This window comes from Hyperolius riggenbachi, chromosome 3 (genome assembly GCF_040937935.1).
Source record: "Hyperolius riggenbachi isolate aHypRig1 chromosome 3, aHypRig1.pri, whole genome shotgun sequence".
Taxonomy (NCBI): Eukaryota; Metazoa; Chordata; class Amphibia; order Anura; family Hyperoliidae; genus Hyperolius; species Hyperolius riggenbachi.
The window spans coordinates 501,041,162-501,060,362 of NC_090648.1; the positions used below are offsets into that span (position 1 = coordinate 501,041,162).

Here is a 19,201-nt window from a genome sequence, read left to right on the forward strand (position 1 = left end):
CACTGCACCTGTGTGACTGCACATTGTTATACCAGCAGTCACTACATACCTTTCACTGCATCTGTTTGACCGCACGCTGTTTTATATACCAGCAGTCAGTGCATACCTTTTCACTGCACCTGTGTGACTGCACATTGCATTATACCAATGTAAAGATAAAAAGAGTAGCACTCACTGAAAAGAGGAATGGAGTGCCAAAGCCTCAAAGGTTCCCCGCAGTATGGGATCCAACTGAAGCAAGCAAAAAAGTAGATGGAGGCTGGCACTTCCAAAAACGCATCAAGCTCTTTTATTGAATCATAAATAAAAGCATGTGGCTATACGGCGCTTGATACGTTTTTGGAAGTGCCAGCCTCCATCTACTTTTTTGCTTTTTTCATTGCATTATACCAGTCAGTGCATACCTTTCATTTGAATGGATGGCAGATTTGCCCTCCATATTAGAGTCTCGTTATAGGATTTCAAGTGTATTCGTCTCATCATTATACAGCAGTCAGTGTATATCTTTCACTGCATCTGTGTGGCTACACATTGTATTATACCAGCAGTCAGTACCTTTCACTGCATCTGTGTAACATTTCGAGGTCGTGCTGCCATGATTTTGTGCGGCCCTCAACCAAAGTACAGTGTTCAGAAGAAGGCACATGCCATCAACCCCCAATATTGTCAGAACGTAGTTGACTAACACAGAACACCTCATCTTCCTCATGGAAGTTTGTCATATCTTCCCCTCCTGCTCTGTTTCTGGCACCCCACTTAACACTCAGTCGGCAGTCATCACCAAAGTGCCATCATTCCAGGGCTCAGTGGTGTGGAAATTTGTGTGTGTCTGCCTCAGATGAGAGCGATGCCATCTGTACTCTCTGCCACTGAAAATTGAGCCATGGAAAGACCAAGACCCGCGTAGGGACAACTACATTACAAAGGCACATGATTACAAAGCACAAACTGCAATGGGATGACAACCTGAGAAAAATCCGCACACAAAAGCAAAGCCACACACCGCAGTGGAAGATTCCAGGCCACAATTATTTCTAAAAAAAGGCAATACCCAAACTGTACAGTGATGTTGAAAGGCAAGTGGTGTCATCTCTGGCACACAGCGTTGGGTCAAGGGTCCATCTGACCACGGATGCCTGGTCTGCAAAGCACAGGCCTGCCCGAAGACTAAAGGCTCATACAGATATCAGACCATAGTCTTTGGAAAATGAAAGATCACAGACCAATTTTACCCCCTTCCATGTAGTATGAGAGCCATACCTACAGTCTATTCTATGGAGCTGTACTTCCCATCAGACAGAAATCTTTGCAAGATGCTGAACACAAAGATGCTGTAGACATTCAAAAGATCAGTATCTGCAAAGGATCGGTTCCTGCAAAAGATCCGTTCCTGCAAAATGCATTCATAGTCTATGAGATCTGCAGATCATCATACACACCTTGTTTAACAGACATTCATCTGCAGATCAGATCCACCAGGATGGATTTTCAGATCTGCAGATGATTGTCTGATCTGCAGATGAATGTCAGTTAAACAAGGTGTGTATGATGATCTGCAGATCTCAGACTATGAATGCAATTTGCAGGAACGGATCTTTGGCAGGAACAGATCTTTTGCAGATACTGATCTTTTGTGTCTGTACAGCATCTGTGTGTGCAGCATCTTGCAAAGATTTTTTTCTGATGGGGAGATCAGCTCCATAGAAAAGACTGTGTAGGTATGGCTCTCATACTACATGGAAGGGGGTAAAATTGGTCTGATATCTTTCATGTTCCAAAGACTATGGTCTGATGTGTGTATGAGCCTTAAGTCAGTCCCCACACACAGCATCTCTGCCTGCAAGCCGTGTGACTGCCTTCTCCGCCACCAAGGTCCAGGACTCCTGGTGGATTCCTGAATTTTTAGGGCCGCTACTAGCAGCGGCCGCTATAATAATTTTTCTGGCTGCACTGCGGCTGCAACAACAAAACAAAAGGCCTGTACATGTGCCAATTCCCCTTCGTGATCGTTACCTTGCCCGTGGTGAAGGGGCTTGCATATCACAATGAAGCAATGACCTATATAAGGGTGTTTGGGGGCACACCTGACCCAAGATAATAAGGTCATTGTTTCATTGTGGACAGACCAAATTCGATCAGCTGGACAGTCACTGTTCTGTCATTGAGCTACCTCAGCCCGACTATATGGGCTTGAAAAACGCCATCGTCTGCACTCTCGCCACGGTGCGCACCAGCACGGCCATCACTACACAAATAGCTGTTTGCGGTTCGTTACACAGTGAGTTTGGTGCGTCAGTGTGAAGCAGAACTCTAATTACACTACCTGATTGATGTATACACACGCAAGATGTTTTAAAGCACTTTATGCCTCCAATTTAGCATGCAATGTGATTTCTGCCCTTAAAACCCTGCTGTGTGTCAAATCCGTAATTTTCCCCGGGACTTTTGGCATGTATCCCACTCCGCCATGCCCCCCTCCAGGTGTTAGACCCCTTGAAACATCTTTTCCGTCACTTTTGTGGCTAGAATTAGTGTTTGTAGTTTTGAAAGTTCGCCTGCCCATTGAAGTCTATTGCGGTGCGAACTTTTGCGGAAGTTCACAAACCTACAATCGGAGGTTCGAGCCATATCTACGGTCGGGCATAAAATAAAAAAAAATCAAATCTTTATTTTTATCTGGTAAACAAGTTATAAGGATACTAACCAGGAAAAGCTAAAGTTAAAAATAACTATTAGGCCTCTTGCACACTGCAAATCACAAACCCGATTTGCGATTTCGATTTTCCCTGGATGCCATCAACACAAGAACGCCAAAAAAGCAACACGTGGGACCAAATAAAAATCTGAATAGATTAAAAATCGGAGTTGCATGTGGGTCAAAAATTGCAAATCTGAATCGTATGTAGTGTGCAAGAGGCCTTACTTTTGTTGATAAATGATCATTGCCCAGTTTACCTGACTCTTATTTAGTACATTGCCACACAAAGGAAGTTGCAGGGCATGCTGGGTTGTCTTTTTTTGCTTCTTTACTTTCTTCTCAGACTTAACTAATGCAGCCTGATTGGCTGAAGCCTCTTTCCCTCCTGTTTTCCCCTCCCACACCTCTGTTCCTCTCTGATTGGCCAATATTCCTCATGCTGAGACAATGCACTTTCTATTGCAGGGCTGGGTTGGAGTGCCTGATGACTGGGAGGTGGGCAGGCAATGCATACACAATCAGGCAGAGGAGTGTAAGGGAGGAAATTACATCAGGATTGGCTGCAAAATAGACAGTTAAAATGGGGAAACCTAAGAAGGATTTTATCTTTTTTACTATTGAAAAATCACTAAAATCAAACCGTGGACTGTGCAATACATAGGTTATGCACGTAGAGCAAGTATTTTTTACTTATATATGTGGGTTTTTTTCTGAGACAGTATGGCTGACAGCTCTTTAAAAAGTGAACCAGAGACGACGCACCCTCATGTATTTTACCATATATATCAGTGGGAACTTTAGAGAAAACACCTATCCTGCTCTCTGCTTCATCCTTCACTGCTCAACCTGCTTGTTATCAGCCCTGATAAAATCCCTGACTGAGCATTCAGTCTGGCTTTGCTATAATGACTCAGCTATAATGATTCCTGAGCAGAGCCACAAGGGGGCAGGCTTGGGCTTGAAAAGACATCAGAGAAGACAGACTCAGCTATAAATGATTCCTGAGCAAAGCCAGACTGAATGCTCAGCCGGGGATTTTATCAGGGCTGCTAACAAGCAGGCTGAGCAGTGAAGGATGAAGCAGAGAGCAGGGTAGGCATTTTCTCTAATGTTCCCACTGATATATATAGTAAAATACATAAGGATGCTTCATCTCTGGTTCACTTTAAGCAGTTCTGAATAATTTTGGCAAGGTACTTCAAATTTCTTTCATGCCAGCTTTTTAAATATTTTTATGATGGTTTTGTATGTATGGAAGAGTAAAGTACAACTAACATTATGACTGGGTTAAAGGAATACTGTCGATTCACATATTTTTTTCAATTGACACAGGAATTGTTTGGGAAGTGCTGCTAAGTACTGGTGTATACATTTTACTAGCAACTTCTTTGTTTACTGTTATCAAAATACAAACTTTACTGAAGCCAAAACTGACCTGAGCCATGAGGAGAGGGGAAATTCCCCTGACACTTGATCAGTTAACTCTATGTGTAGCTCTGTGTGTGACAGAGAAGAGCTGCAGCTCCTGTGTTTCTGACTAAGTGTCTGAAGAGAGCAGAGGAAATGTAACTAATTGTCACAGCTTTTCATACTGTTTTTGCTTTCAGAATTTGATAGGTTTGATATTTGCTTTCTGTAGTCTGATATGCAACTCTGGCTGTGCATTGAAGCAGACCCCCTTTCTGCAACTGATTTGTCCCAATATAGCTAAATCCTACCCTCAATAAATTACAGCTTTTGCCTCTGATATTTAACATGAAAAGTAGGAAAATGTTTACACAGCTACTTAGACATTATTTGCACACTGTCATTTTAGAACACTTGGGTATCAATAGTATTCCTTTAAGTTTAAAGTTGAGGCCAAATCCTTATTTATGCAACTCAGAGATGTGCTCTTTTTAAATGATGCAGAAGATGCCCTAGTTTTTGAAATTGCAAAGAGCTAAAGTAAAAATACCATTTTTTTATGAAGTGGGGGGAAAAGTGATGTCAGATTGATAAAATACTCAACATGTAATGGACCACTGAGATGAATGTTAAAATAAAATTTCAGAACAGATTAAAGCAAATAAAATGTATCAATACGAAAACTTAAATTGCATTTTCTGTTTGCAGGAAAGAATACATGAAAACAAAGGCGCTTGAACTTCAAGTAAATAATAGTGAATTAAAATAGTGGAATTCTGTGGCTGATAATTTATTTGAAAAAAAAAAAAAAATCAGGGTCATACTTGCAGTTTGAGATGTATTACAGCTTTATACCAGTGGCAACATCAATTAATATTGGGGGGAATTTATGTAAAGAGCTGCAAAAAAAACTACAGCAAATGTGGACTTGCCAACTTTTGCTCCAGATCTATTATTTTCCTTTGTACTTTTGGAATAGTTTTGGTTTAGAATTTATTTTATTTTATTCAAAAAGTCCATTTACTCAGGGAGATACTGAAATTTAGCCTACCAACCCAGCAGCTGCTGTTACAAGCTTGCAACTAGGTAATCATCTTTGATTGCCTCAATTTATATCCCTGCTGAGTGAAACTTTGCATGTTGGATTTCTTTGCCCATCACCAATAGCAACCATTAACCAATTGCTGCAGTTACATATAAAAATATATAAATATTTGTCTGTAAAGGGGTTGGTACAGCGCTATAAGCACTGCTCTTAGATCACATTATACAATACGACATTTCGTTGCTTTGTTTTTATATTATATTTTATAAATAAAGTTAAAAAAAGCAAAAGTGTCCTTAAAGCGTATCCGAGATGAAAAACTAACTATAACAAGTAACTTGTCTACATATCTTATCTAAAGTTTAGATAGTTTACACAGCAAATCTGGCTGCAAACAGCTTTGATAGAATAATACTATTTCTTCCTGTGATACAATGACAGCAGCCATGTTGTTTGTAAACATTACACAGAGGCAGGCTTATCTACATCTTGAGCAAAAAACCTAATCCTCCTCCTCCCCTCTGCAATCTCTGGCTAGTACCCGGTATTACCTCCCCCTCCTCCTGCCCAGACTGAGCTCCCATGAGCCCTTGCTACTGTCTGAAAGTGCCTTGGCTCTCTGAAAACCTGTGGGAGTGGCTTATTTAGTTTATAGGGAATTAGAGTATTAAAACAGACAAAAAAGTATTTGGCTTGAGGAATGCCCTATAAACTATATGAAAGGAACACAATTATGCAAGGAGTGAAAGTTCATCTCGGATCCACTTTAACTGAATGCCTCTATCAAAAATGTAGGCTTCTAGTAATGTGTACAACAGCTAGAGAAGTGTGATGTGAAAAATACTTTAGGACAACTAATCTAGTAAAATCTCATAAGAGTGAAAAACATGAATGAATGAAGTATGCAATATTGGTGATTAAGCAAATGTTTCATATAAATACAACCCATAAAAAAAAACAAAAAACATGCTTGCTGTTGAATAAAATTATTTTAAGTGCAGATTATGAAAAAGGGGAGAAAAATGACAAAAATACATAGAAGAAAAATATCACCTACATGTATTTTTATTTGTACTGGTGCACCACAAGCATTACCCATTTTAGTGGACATTTTTAAAGATTTGTATAATGTTTTCAAAGTGAAGAATTTTTTTTTTGTTTACTTAGAGCACTAAATAACCATAAATGTATGGAATCCAGTAATATTTTCTTTTAAGCCCACTGGTCCTCTGATGATTAGGTCAATATCAAAATGACAATTTTCCCATTGTATTACCAATATATTTATAACTTGCAGAACGTAATCTAAAAAGTTCAAGACCTCTTAACGGTCTACTGCAGAGACAACTATTCCATCACCAATAGCCCAAAATAGAGCGTTCACATATAAAAAAAAAAAACCTGAAAAACAAAAAACCTCCACCACATCTATAGTTAAAGAGACGCTAAAATTCCAAGTGTCCTCTCTGCTCTAAAAGTTAAGCTGCAGAATGATAACCTTTGTCATTACAAATCATAGAAATCCTAATAAAAAAAAACAAAACCTAAAGTTTTACTCATATTTCACATTTGCAGAAGGCACTGAAAGGGTTAAGCGGCAGTCTTTACTGTATGGGCAGGACTCCTGAAGTCTATTCACAGCTGATAAGAACTAAATTAGATAGGTTTATCTGCACTAAAGCCCCATCTACACGATACGATTCTTTATACGATTCGATGACGATTCTATTTACGATCTGATTAAATCCGACATGTCCGATCAGGATTCGATTCGCCATTGTTTTGCAATGGCAAATCGAATCCTGATCGGACATGTCGGATTTATTCGGATCGTAAATAGAATCGTATAAAGAATCGTATCGTGTAGATTGGGCTTAAAACACAGAAGTGAATTTCTTCAGCAACTTTATGCAGAATAAAAAAAAAACAACTTTTCATTGTGTGCTGTGCAAGAGTTCAGCTCTACTTTAAAAAGAGCATAGTGAATAACCCATTAACCATTACATGTGATCACTGGCACATAAAACCACGATAAAAACCCATGTATATAATTAAGATGTAATGAGTGATTTCTAACTGAAAAGCAACATTTTATCACTGTTCTGCAGATGTAAAATACAGCTGTATGTCACACACAAAATAGCCTTCCACTTATTTCCTTTTCTGTTATATGTTACAGAGCGTAGTTCTTCTCTTTATGTACAGCATCTAAGGAGCACTTGCTCTGCCAGTTGTCTCAGAAACACACAAACAAAAACTCAGATTTAGTGGCTTTTATTTACAATTTTTGTACATTTCAGAGCAATACACAATTACATTGGTTTCATATGTTCTGACCTGCAAACAGATACCCGAATGAAAAACATATGGGGGGGATAGGCATTTGATAGATACATCCGAAAAATGTAACAATGAGACATTTAACAAATCACAACATGTCTTTACCAGAACATATCCTAAAAATGAGCAGGGCAAAAAATTGGAAGATCTATTTTTTTTTCCTTTTTTCTTTCCCCCCCCTTTTAGCAATTACTGTTCAAAATGTGACCGTATCGAGCTCGCCACATTTAATGATTTCAATTGATCTAAGCCTCCATCCCAATAATACATTGAAAAGGAATAGAAAATAAAAAATACCTGCTACGCTTAAAAATGAAGTTATGTACATGATGCTTGATAACACTAGTCCACTAATCACAGGTGTTCTTGATGGATGCTTAACAGCTATTACAAAAAAAAAAATCTGAAGAGCTGGCAGGTCCGCGCCTTAACAGGGCTAGGCCATGGCTAATTAATATACAAAGTCGGTGCCATTTTAAGCCTGTGAAGATCTGTCTTTGCATAAATACTACAATTTTGTTCCTCTCGGTATTTCATGAATATGGGCTACCACAAATGAAGCTCTGCTGACTTTTAAACAAAAAACAAAACAAAAAAAAGAAAACAAAAAGTCTCACTCCAGCCAAGATCACGTTGGGGAAAAAAAAAAGTCTAAGCTGTGGAAAAAAAAAAAAAAAAACAACACTTTCTAAACTTGCCTACCTTATATGTGGCAAGGATCACGTTTCAAACTGTGTCAGTAGGGCCCGAACTTCTGGAGTGAGCTGCTTGGCAGCCTTGGCTGCCTCTGTGATGGCCTTGCGGTAAAGACCTTTTCTCTTCTTGTTAAATCGGGACTGGAAGTTTTCTAAAAAGGGGGACAGCTGTGACAAACCGAGAAAGGAGGTGGTTGGGGACCCAAACCATGATATGCGGGCCTCCTGCCGCACGAGTAGCCCGTTATCTTTCCGACTGACAGTTATGGCAAGTACGCGGGCGGGCCACCATGGGAAGCCATAGATCTTGGCCCATACAATGTCCCCGACACATATGGTCCTGCCATCGAGGGTCATACATTTAGAAACATTTTTGGAAAACACCTTTATTTTCAAGGAATTGCTCAACTTTTTCTCTTCTTTGGAAGAGGAGGAAGATGCAGAAGAAGGTGCATGCATGCTGCCTGGGGGGAAATCAAAGTTTTCAGTAGAACTACACTCGGAGTGGGTGGATTTCAAATCATCTGTACTATCGGCGCTACTACACACCGATGCAGTGGAAGAGTCTGCTTTCTTTTGATTTAAGGTCATGTAAACTGTGATATTGCTTTTGCCGTCTGGCTTGCTCAGCGATTGCTGCTCATCCTGCTCGCCAGACGGGACACAGACACTCGTGTTCTCAATCTCACCGCTGGCCTCTTGTGGGCCATTTGAGGGGCTCTTTATTTCTGAGGGGGCCTCACCTGCTGAACGGGTGGCAGTGTGGCGAGTCTGAGGCTTGATACCGATCTTGTTGCTGCTTCGCAAACTGTCAAGTCCGATCTTGAGCGAAGAGTCATTCTCCTCATTGCGGTACCTTTGAGGTTTTATACGTAATCTTGGTGGAAGGGTCCCTGAGCTTGTGTTCTGAAGGCGTCGTGTAAAGTGGACTTTGTTGTGGGAATTTTTCGCAGATGACGTTTCCTTTTGCTTTTTCTGTGCCTTTTCTTTGGCCATTTTTAATACTTCCCGAGCCTTAGCATGATCCATATTTTTGCTCTGGAGGACCTTTTTAGTATGTAGCTGGCCTTTCGGTGCGTTCGTTTGGGGAGCCACTTTGACCACTTTTCCTCGGCCATGGCCAAGATTCGCAACCTTGGGCACCGGATTCCGTTTTTGACTTTCACTCTGACTTTTTCCGTTTACTTTGTGATCGGTTTTCAGTTTTTTATTCACAGTAGTTACACTATCGTGCCTCCTCCGTTTTCCTTCCTCTAGCTTAAAAGAGTCGGTACCAGTCTTCCTGACCTCCCTTTTATCTGTTACAACATTTTTACACTTGTCGCATAACACCTGTCTGGGCCGTAGTTTGATAGCGTTCATTATCGAAGTGGGTTCTTCCCTGTATATTTTCTTTTTGAGTCTCTTGATTTTACGTGGAGGCGGTTGAGGTATTGACTGGTTATAAGTGTCCCTGATAAACAAAGGAGGGGGATAAGGAGCTCCTTCATGAAAGAGAGGAGGGGGTTTTGAAGACCACAGGTTATGAACTCCACAGGGCTCGCTGGATTGGACGGGAGGAGCATCGGGAGGAGCATCTGCCGGAGCGGTTCCATTCTCATTTTTTATCTCGTTACTTGTGTCTTCCTGGAATGATGTGCTTTGTAGCTGGATAGATTCCTCCGGTTTGTTTTTGTATTCTCGTTTAGGATGAAGTGTTACAGGGATTCCATGAGGTCCAAACCTTAAAAAGGAAAACAAAAAAGTCACAGCATTAGGAAAAGAGGTTTTCAAATCAAGCTTCCTTACAAATTTTTTTGTTGAAAACTACATTTAGGGCCCGTTTCCACTAGCCACTGCGTGCGGCTGCGAGATGCGCGGTGGCACTTCCCAGAAGCCGTGCCATGCACAGCTATGGGATTCGCTGCCTCCCGCACGGAAACTGATGGCAATGTCGGCTGAATCGCTAGGGCAAGCTATTTGGCCGGTGGCTCCACTATTTCCTATGGCAGAGTTTCCCCGAGCAATTTGTCTGTGGGGAAACTGCGGATTCGGCCCGGTTTCTGTGCTAGTGAAAACAGGCCCTTAAAGCAAATCTGTAGCAGATTAAAAGAAAAAGTCACACGCTATAGACTCTAGATCAGGCATGGGCAAACTCGGCCATCCAGCTGTTATGGAACCACAAGTCCCACAATGCATTGCAGGAGTCTGACAGCCACAGTCATGACTCCGTAAGGCAAATGCATTGTGGGACTTGTAGTTCCTTAACAGTTGGAGGGCCAAGTTTGCCCATGTCTGCTCTAGATCATAGAAGTCAAACTCTGACTCGTTGGATTTCTTTACTTTGCATTATGTTTGGCCCACTCTTGACCACCAGGGAAGCTATATTGGAGGTAAAGACCATAATCCCCAGGGAAGCCATATGGGGGAGGGAGGGGGAAAACTAGACACCAGGGGACAGTGTAGGGGAGGAGGGTCACTAGATATCATGGACTATTTAGGAGTGTGAGGAGGTAAATACTACACTACAGCAAGAAGTTTTAAATCAGGATGATACCATTTATTGGCTAACTACAAATGAATAAGAATAAACAAGCTTTCGGCCTTGCAGCCTTCGTCAGGTTTATATCCTGTTAGTTTGCAAGCTGGTGGTACAGACAGCTTATATACATGCAACATCAAAAGGAAAAACAGATATTTTTTTCAAGCATAAATACATCATTAAGATGCCTTAATACAAACCGACCATCTAAATGGGGTAAGATAAGGATCCTTGTTTACTTTATTGCTCACAGACCAGACCTTCCCATTTAGATGGTCTGTTTGTATTAAGGCATCTTAATGATGTATTTATGCTTGAAAAAAATATCTGTTTTCCCTTTTGATGTTGCATGTATATAAGCTGTCTGTACCACCAGCTTGCAAACTAACAGGATATAAACCTGACGAAGGCTGCAAGGCCGAAAGCTTGTTTATTCTTATTCATTTGTAGTTAGCCAATAAATGGTATCATCCTGATTTAAAACGTCTTGCTTTTACTGATGGCTAACACGGTACAATACCCTACTGCTACTACTACACTACAGGGAACTGTTTAGGGATTTGAGGGGGGGACCACTAGACACCAGGAAACTGTACAGGGGAGGGAAGGGGGGCACTCAACAGCAGGGAACTGGATAGGGGAGGAACAGGACCACTAGGAACAATGGAACAGTATAGATAGGAGGCATTAGACACCAACAAGGTGTATATGAGGGGGGGGGGGGTGATTTTACATCAGAGAATTTTATAAGGGATGGAATTAGCCACTAGACATTGAGGTTGGCCCACAACTTTGTCCCAATGACCAATTTTGGCACACTTTGTATGAGTTGGACACCCCTGCTCTAGTTCCTATAGAGCCTTCCTGGTCCTCTCTTGGTGTCTTTGTCCCCCCTATGCCCACTGTTGTAATTTGCCAGCTCAGAAAGCTTTAGGAGCATCCGAGTCTCCCGAGTGCTTCCAAAGACGTGTGGCTCCGTACTGTGCATGCGCGATCATGCATAAGTGTGCTGTTGCACATGCGCACTACAGAGCCACCCGTCTTCAAGAGCACCTGGAGATACGAATGCTCTCAAACCCTTCCGGGGCTTCTGTAGGTGTATTTAACCAGTTGGTCGAATACATACACAATGGGAGTGACAGGGCTGGAACTAAGGGGCCTAGAGGGAACAGGGAAGGTGCCCACCCTTTTTTGGTTCGTGAGCTACTTTAAAAAAATTGCCCAGCCCAGAAGTTCTACCACCACCCCCACCCACAGCACCTCGACCCCCCCCCCCCATATATCCCAGCATAGTTAGGCAGTCACAAAACTCTTCTGCCCCCATAGCAGATAACTGCAGAATCCTTCTCCTACAGTGTCTTGAATCCCCCCTCCCCCATCTCAGCATAGTTAGGCAGTCTCCCCCCATTTCAAACACAGCAATCAGCATCAGAATCCTTCTGAAGCTATTTGGCCACCGCTGTGCACTTATCACAGCCAGAGGGTAGGAGAAGGGAAGGGGGGGAGGAAGAGACTCTCTGCAAGTCGAGTTACAGGCAGCCTGGAGGGGAGGAGATGCTGTCTCCTCATTTGCTCCTCTCCCCTTCAGCCACGCCTCCCCTTCAGCCATGCCTCTCTTCACTGATGCAGCTATGGCAGCAAAATCTGACAGCCGCGGCTGCAGAATTTGGCAAGACGTGGCCAGCCGGCAGCGATCGATCTATTGGGCAGCCCTGCTCTATTATGATCCAGAGCCTTTTTTTTTTTCATTAAATTTCACTTCAGTATCACGTTAAAGTCAACATTTCACTTTCTCACACATGAAAAACTAGATTTCTTTTTAGTTTTGTTAAACTTCTCACATGCAAAGTATACCGTCAACGTCTAAATACATGGACTAGCCACAGTGAAACTGGGGGCAACACGGTGGCATAGTGGTTAGCACTCTCGCCTTGCAAGCGCTGGGTCCCCAGTTCGAATCCCAGCCAGGTCAACATCTGTATGTTCTCCCCGTGTCTGCGTGGGTTTCCTCCGGGCACTCCTGTTTCCTCCCACATCCCAAAAACATACAGATAAGTTAATTGGCTTCCCCCAAAAAAATTGGCCCTAGACCATACATGCACTACAAGATACATATATATGACTATGGTATGGACTAGATTGTGAGCCCCTCTGAGGGACAGTTAGTGACAAAATACTCTGTACAGAGCTGCGTAATATGTCGGCGCTATATAAATAAACTCAAAACTTTCTCTCTGCTCTAAAAGATTAGCCACAGGCTGATATTGTGGTAAAACCCCTCCCACAGGTGTGAGGCCATGACCACGGTCCTGCCAGTTTGCTGGCTGTGAACCTCATTGCATTGTGGGAAATAATGGTTGTTTCCAACTGCAAAGCAAGCAATATCTCCCTCTGTGCAGGGAACTCTCAGTAATGAACATTCTGGACAGATCACCTGGCAGAACTAAAGAGGTCACCACCGGTGAGAAATTTCAGAATGTAAATCAGGGAGGGGAAAGATTTTACAATGGGCAAACACTGACTAAATAATCTATATATGAAAATTGTAAAAAATAAAATAAAAATAAAATAACCGATTTTATAAATGGTTTTATTTTCACTACAGTTTCTCTAATATGCAAACTTTTACTGGTTTTGAGATGTCCATCCGGAAGAAAGAGGCTCGGTCACTGTGAACAGCAACTCTGACGCCTAACTGTATGATGGGTTGGCTAAAGTGTGACAGGTGCAGACTTTATCAAATTCAAGACAGAATGATTTTAAATACACACAGGCCCCAATAGACTCAATGGAATCAATAAAACTGAGAGCAATCAAACAAAAGGCCTGCTGTGAACACAAGTTTCGCTGGTCAGGCTCAGCAGGTGCGGACGGCGATAGGTAAACATACTAGGATTAATATGGTGCTAAAGAGCGCTGAGCAAATAGTGTAGTAACAATATGAAAACCTTGCACCCAGCAGGCTATTTCATGAGCACTAAGCACTGTACAGCCGCACCGGCTAACTGACTGAAAACAGGCAATGAGAGGCAATGGACTACAGCTGTTCAGGCATTCCCTGGGTTACAAACCATATAGGGGTTGTTGGTTTGTTCTTAAATGACAACTGAAGTGAGAAAAATAAGAAGGCTGCCATATTTATTTCATTCTAAACAATACCGGTTGCCTGGCAGCCCTGCTGATCTGTTTGGCTGCAGCGGTTTCTAAATAACACCAAAAACAAGCAGTTGGCTAATCCAGTCAGATTTGACAAATGTCAGAAACACCTGATCTGCTGCTTGTTCAGGGTTTGTGGCTAATACTATTAGAGACAGAGGATCAGCGGGACAGCCAGGCAACTGGTATTGCTTACAAGGAAATAAATATGGCAGAGTCCATATCCCTTTTACTTCAGTTGTCCTTTAACTTTTTGGGGACTGAGCGTAGTAAATCCTACGCTGCACTTGTGGCTGTCCAACTCTGATATGTCGTAGGATTTACGCCACTTGCTGCTTCTGCTCTCGACGCGACCGTGCACACCTGAGAGGGGAGATTAAGCTGTCATATGACAGCTGACATCACCACTCAGTGATCAGGAGCCATGGCGATTGGCTCCTGATCACTATGATCGCCGGCAGATTGTAGTGATCACTGTTAGAGCTGATTCGGTAGAAGGGGAAGAAGAGGATCAACTCACCTCCCTGACACTCCCCCGGCGATTGTCGCTTCCCTCCGCTCCGGCAGGCATGCTCGCTCTGCCTTAAGTGTCAGGTCCCGGCTTAATGACATCATCAAGCTGCGACCCGGAACTTAACGGTAGTGCGAGCGGGGATGCCTGCCAGAGCGGAGGGGAGTAAAGGCTGCTGGCTTTGCGGGGGAAACCTGTCAATACAATGAGGGGACACCATGCCCAGCTATCTATAGTGGGGATCCGGCTGCCTGACCCTCCTCAAACGCGACCCTCCCCCGCATGTAAAATGGCCTTGCCCTAAGTGGGGTTAGGCAGGCAGTCCCCAAAGGGTGAAAGGATACCCGAGGCAGAGAAGGGAAAAAGATTTGATTTACTTACCTGCAGCTTCTTACAGCCCCTAGCAGCCCATCAGGTCCTCCGTTGTAGTTCTGCTGCCCTCCAGGGTGCCGCTGTTCTCGAGACGACCCCCAACCACAGTTGTGGTCGTTCCATTGCACATGCAGAGCCTCTATTGATTGTGCTACCGCAGTCGGGAGCGTTCTGCGCTTATGGTTTAAAGGAGTCATCAACCTAATTAACCTACCCACTAGATCTACTTATCTGGGGCTTCCTCCAGCCCCTTGCAGCTGACATGTCGCACGCCACAGCTCCGCTCTCAGCCGCCGGCCCGGGATCCCCACTGCTGCAGAGGGCGACCTCGAGGTCATCCTCTACTGCACCTGCGTGAGCGCCGCTGTCAATGAAGCCCACATTGTCCGGACTGTACTGCACAGGCTTGGTTCAGTGCCTGCGCAGTACAGTCCAGACAATGTGGACTTGATTGACAGCGGCATGCAGGCACAGTAGAGGATGGCCTGGCAAGGCACCGTGTGGGGTGGGACATGTCAACGGCAAGGGGCTGGAGGAAGCCCCAGGTAAGTAAATGGGGGAGAGGGGGTAGGTTAGTTAGCTTGATGACTCCCTTAAGTATTTGTGAACTGCGCAAGTGCAGAACTCTACCGGCCGCAGCGGCAGGATTGGTAGACGTGTGTAAAAGCCTGTGCAGTGGCTTGCGACTACACCTGTGGCCAGGGATGATCGGGGGGGGGGGGGTTACAATGGCACCCTGGAGGACATCTGATAGCTGTGATTGCTAGGGTCTGGAAGTAGCCCTACATAAGTAAATCTAATCCGCCCCCACATACAAACCTCAATTTGTATATATACGGGTAGTCCGTGGTTAACGAATGAGATAGGGACTGTAGGTTCGTTCTGAACCTGAATCTGTTCTTAAGTTGGAACACTGTGCCATCTCTGTCCCCTTTACCTCCTCTGTGCCCCCCCCCCCCCCCCCCTTGTGCCTCCAGTGTCCCCCTGGAAGCATTTTTTTCTTGGAATTTTTTAAAATCAATTTTCTAAAAAAAATTTTTTAAAAAGTCCAATTTGAAAAAAAAAATTGGGCTTGTTCCCACAGAATCCATGCCGTTCATATCAACGGGTCATTCGTAAGTCGGGGACTACCTGTAAGTTGGAAAAGGTGCATTTATCTATGACTGGTCGTCCCAATGACCTGCGCCTCTCCCCCCCCCCCCCCCCCCCTTTTCATGACTCTGTGCTTCCTGTGCCTCCTTATAGGTTTCCTCTGCTTCCTTCTGTGCTCCAATTAATATAGTCGATCCAGGTATACAGAGTACTTCCTGAGCACAGCATGAACGCTCCCTTGCCGCTGCACGGGAGGGCATGTCCACACTCCGCTTCCTTACCTGATCACTGGAGATCCTATTGGCAGCAGTAGCACACAGGCTGCTCTTCGCCCACCAAGCCAGTCCTTGTTTGTAAGTAAAAGTCGATGTAACTCAGGGACTCTATACTTGCATAATTGCATGAAACTGTTCCACCTCCCCCTGCAGCTTCCGCTTCCCCTCCTGTGCTGCAGCTTCTGCTCCCTCCCCCAAAGTTAAATAACACTTCTGGACCCCATGTACTCAATTCCACGGAAAGCATAGTCCGTTGCTTACATGTAAAAACGGGTGACGCAGAAAAATGGTTCGCCCTGCTATTGCAAATTTCCCCGCCGCGTAGATTACTATTCCCCCTCCAGGCCGACGTGGACTCGGAGGAGAAGCAATTCGGCTGCAAGCTATTCCTGGCAGTTGAATTTCACTGTCCCCAATCCCCCCCCCCCCACACATACACACACACACGTAATTTGAGCTCCGTCTTTTGCAGGTGCCCAAATTACCCTCTGAGCGCCACTGTAGCCGTAACTTTCATTGCAGCTTATGGCGGTGCCCTTTTTTCTCGTAGACAGCCTCCATCAAACAACAGGAGCCTCTGACATCAAACTGGAGTTATATTACACCAGTGATGGCTAACCTTGGCATTCCAACTGTGACAAAACTGCAAAACCCATCATGCCTCTGCCTCTCTGAATTATGCTTAGAGCTGTCAGAGTATTGCAATGCCTCATGGGACTTGTAGTTCCACCACAGCTGGAGTGTCAAGGTTAGCACTGTATTACACTGATGAGCAAGAAGGCATTCCATTGAAGGGCATTTACTTCTATAGTTATTAGGCCATTCCCGGAACAGTTTATCCAGGGATTTATCTGACTGCCATCTGGAGTCGGGAAGGAATTTTTTCCCTTTTAACCACTTGATGACCCAGCCTTTACCCCCCCCTTAAGGACCAGCACTGTTTTAGCTGATCTGTGCTGGGTGGGCTGTGCAGCCCCCAGCACAGATCAAACACCAGGCAGAGCGACCAGATCGCCCCCTTTTTTCCCCACTAGGGGGATGATGTGCTGGGGGGGTCTGATCGCTCCTGCCTGCGTGTGGCTGGCAGGGGGGCGGGCACCTCAAAGCCCCCCTCCACCGCAGGATTCCCCCTCTCTCCTCCCTCCCTTCCCCCGGAGATCCAAGGCTGCACAGGAACGGATCTGTCCTGTGCAGCCTCTAACAGGCTCCTGCCTGTCATGTGACAGCGATCCCCGGCCGCTGATTGGCCGGGGATCGCTGATCTGGTACAACGCTGCTACTGTTAGCAGCGTTGTACAAATGTAAACAAAGCGGATTATTTCCGCTTGTGTTTACATTTAGCCTGCGAGCCGCGATCGGCGGCCCGCAGGCTATTCACGGAGCCCCCCGCCGTGAATTGACAGGAAGCAGCAGCTCGCGCGAGCGGCTGCTTCCTGATTAATTAGCCTGCTGCAGCTGCCACTTTGCCGACGCGCGTTATGAGTGCGCGGTCGGCAAGTGGTTAAAGAGACACTGAAGCGGGAAAAAAAAAAAGTATGATATAATGAATTGGTTGTGTAGTACGGATAATTACTAGAACATTAGTAGCAAAGAAAATATTCTCATTTTAATTTTCAGTTATATAGTGTTTTTTATAACTGCATCTTACTAATATTTGCAGCTTACACACTACTCAGCATTCTAAATAATTACAGAGCAGTCTTGTGGACTATTGACCTGTCCTCTAGAGAGAAAAAGAAAATACAGTGACTGAGTTGAGATAACGAGCTTCAGAAGACAGAGCTCTACGACTTTGGGAGCTCAATGGCTCTTTTGCATAGATAACTGGAGTTTCTTAACTCTTCCTGTACTGGAAACTATATTAGACTTATGTCTCTGCTCCTATTGAATTATTAGCTGTACAACACATACAAATCATATTTTGTTTTGGCTTCAGTGTCTTTAACCTCCTTGGCGGTTATCCCGAGCTAGGGTCGGGGCTGAAAACCGCAGCCAAGAGCGGTAATCCTGACCTCTGCTCGGGGTAGCCGCCGGAGGCTGTGTGCAGAGCAATGCGAGCGTTTCTACATACCTCCCGGGGGATCCCGATGTCGGCCGCCATTCTTCTTCCTCTCCTCCGGGGCTCTGCTTCCTCCTGGTGAGATCGCCCGCTGTCGTCATGACGACAGCCAGCAATCTCACTTTAGAGTTGCAGCGCCACCCGGAGGATGGAGGCAAAACTACAGCGTGGGAGCCCAGGGAGGTGAGGGACTGCGCAGATCTCCCTGGAAGCATGATTTTTTCCAGGTTTTAGGGTCTGAAAGGGTGCAAAAAAATTGCATTGCTTTTAGACCCTAAAATCCGAAAAGAATCAGAACGCCAAGGGGGTTAAGGCTAATTGGCCCAGGCCTGGTAAGGTTTTCTGCCTTTCCCTGGACCAACTGGGATATGTGCAGGTTCAGGACGGTGTTTTTTCTTCTTCTGTCTGGACTTGATGGATGAATGTCTTTTTTCCACTAAACTATGTAAGAATGGGCCTTTTCACTGACCACCCGCCCGCGAGGAGTAACCCTGCCGGACCCTGCATGCTCAACAAAATAAATAGGAAGAAGGCACCAGTGTTCTCCCCAGAATTTTTTTCAGCCGGGTGGCATGAAACAGTAGCCGGATGGGGCAAGATGAGAGAATGCAGGGCCGGTGCTTCTGTGCGCAACTCTGCCTACAGCAGAGGAGGAGGTGAGCTGATAACAGCCGGGTGCTCATCAAAACTAGCCGGGTGGGGCACCCGCCTAAAACAGCCTGGGGAGAACACTGGGCACTCAACTGGCTCAATAAACTTGCATTTATCAAATATTCAGCAGCGACACAGCTGAAAGGGGGTCCCCTGAAACATGTGTTACTGCTGAAATTTTGACAAATGCAAGTTTGAGCCAATCGAGTGCCTCCTTCCTATTGTGATACATCTGTGAGGATTGGTGACCCACAAGAGGTTTGGGCACCCATTGGCAAACCCAGGATTTTCTGGGGGGGGGGGGGGGGCTTGCACAATATAATATGGTAGGACATTAGACTATGACAGGATTAGATTGTGAGCTCCTCTGGGGACAGTC

At 44.5% G+C, this 19,201-nt stretch overlaps 1 protein-coding gene across 2 annotated transcripts in view; it reads right to left on the minus strand.

Annotated features, from left to right (window-relative positions):
* LOC137564437 (PWWP domain-containing protein 2A-like) overlaps window positions 1-19,201 on the minus strand; it is a 66,556-nt gene that overhangs the window by 9,832 nt on the left and 37,523 nt on the right. The window contains exon 2 of one of the 2 annotated variants that reach the window (XM_068278318.1): window positions 8,193-9,908. In XM_068278318.1, coding sequence (XP_068134419.1) covers window positions 8,210-9,908 — 1,699 coding nt within the window. In that variant the 3' untranslated portion in view covers window positions 8,193-8,209. Of the gene's footprint in view, window positions 1-7,408; window positions 9,909-19,201 lie in introns of those variants that run through there. The other variant, XM_068278317.1, reaches the window with a different exon arrangement.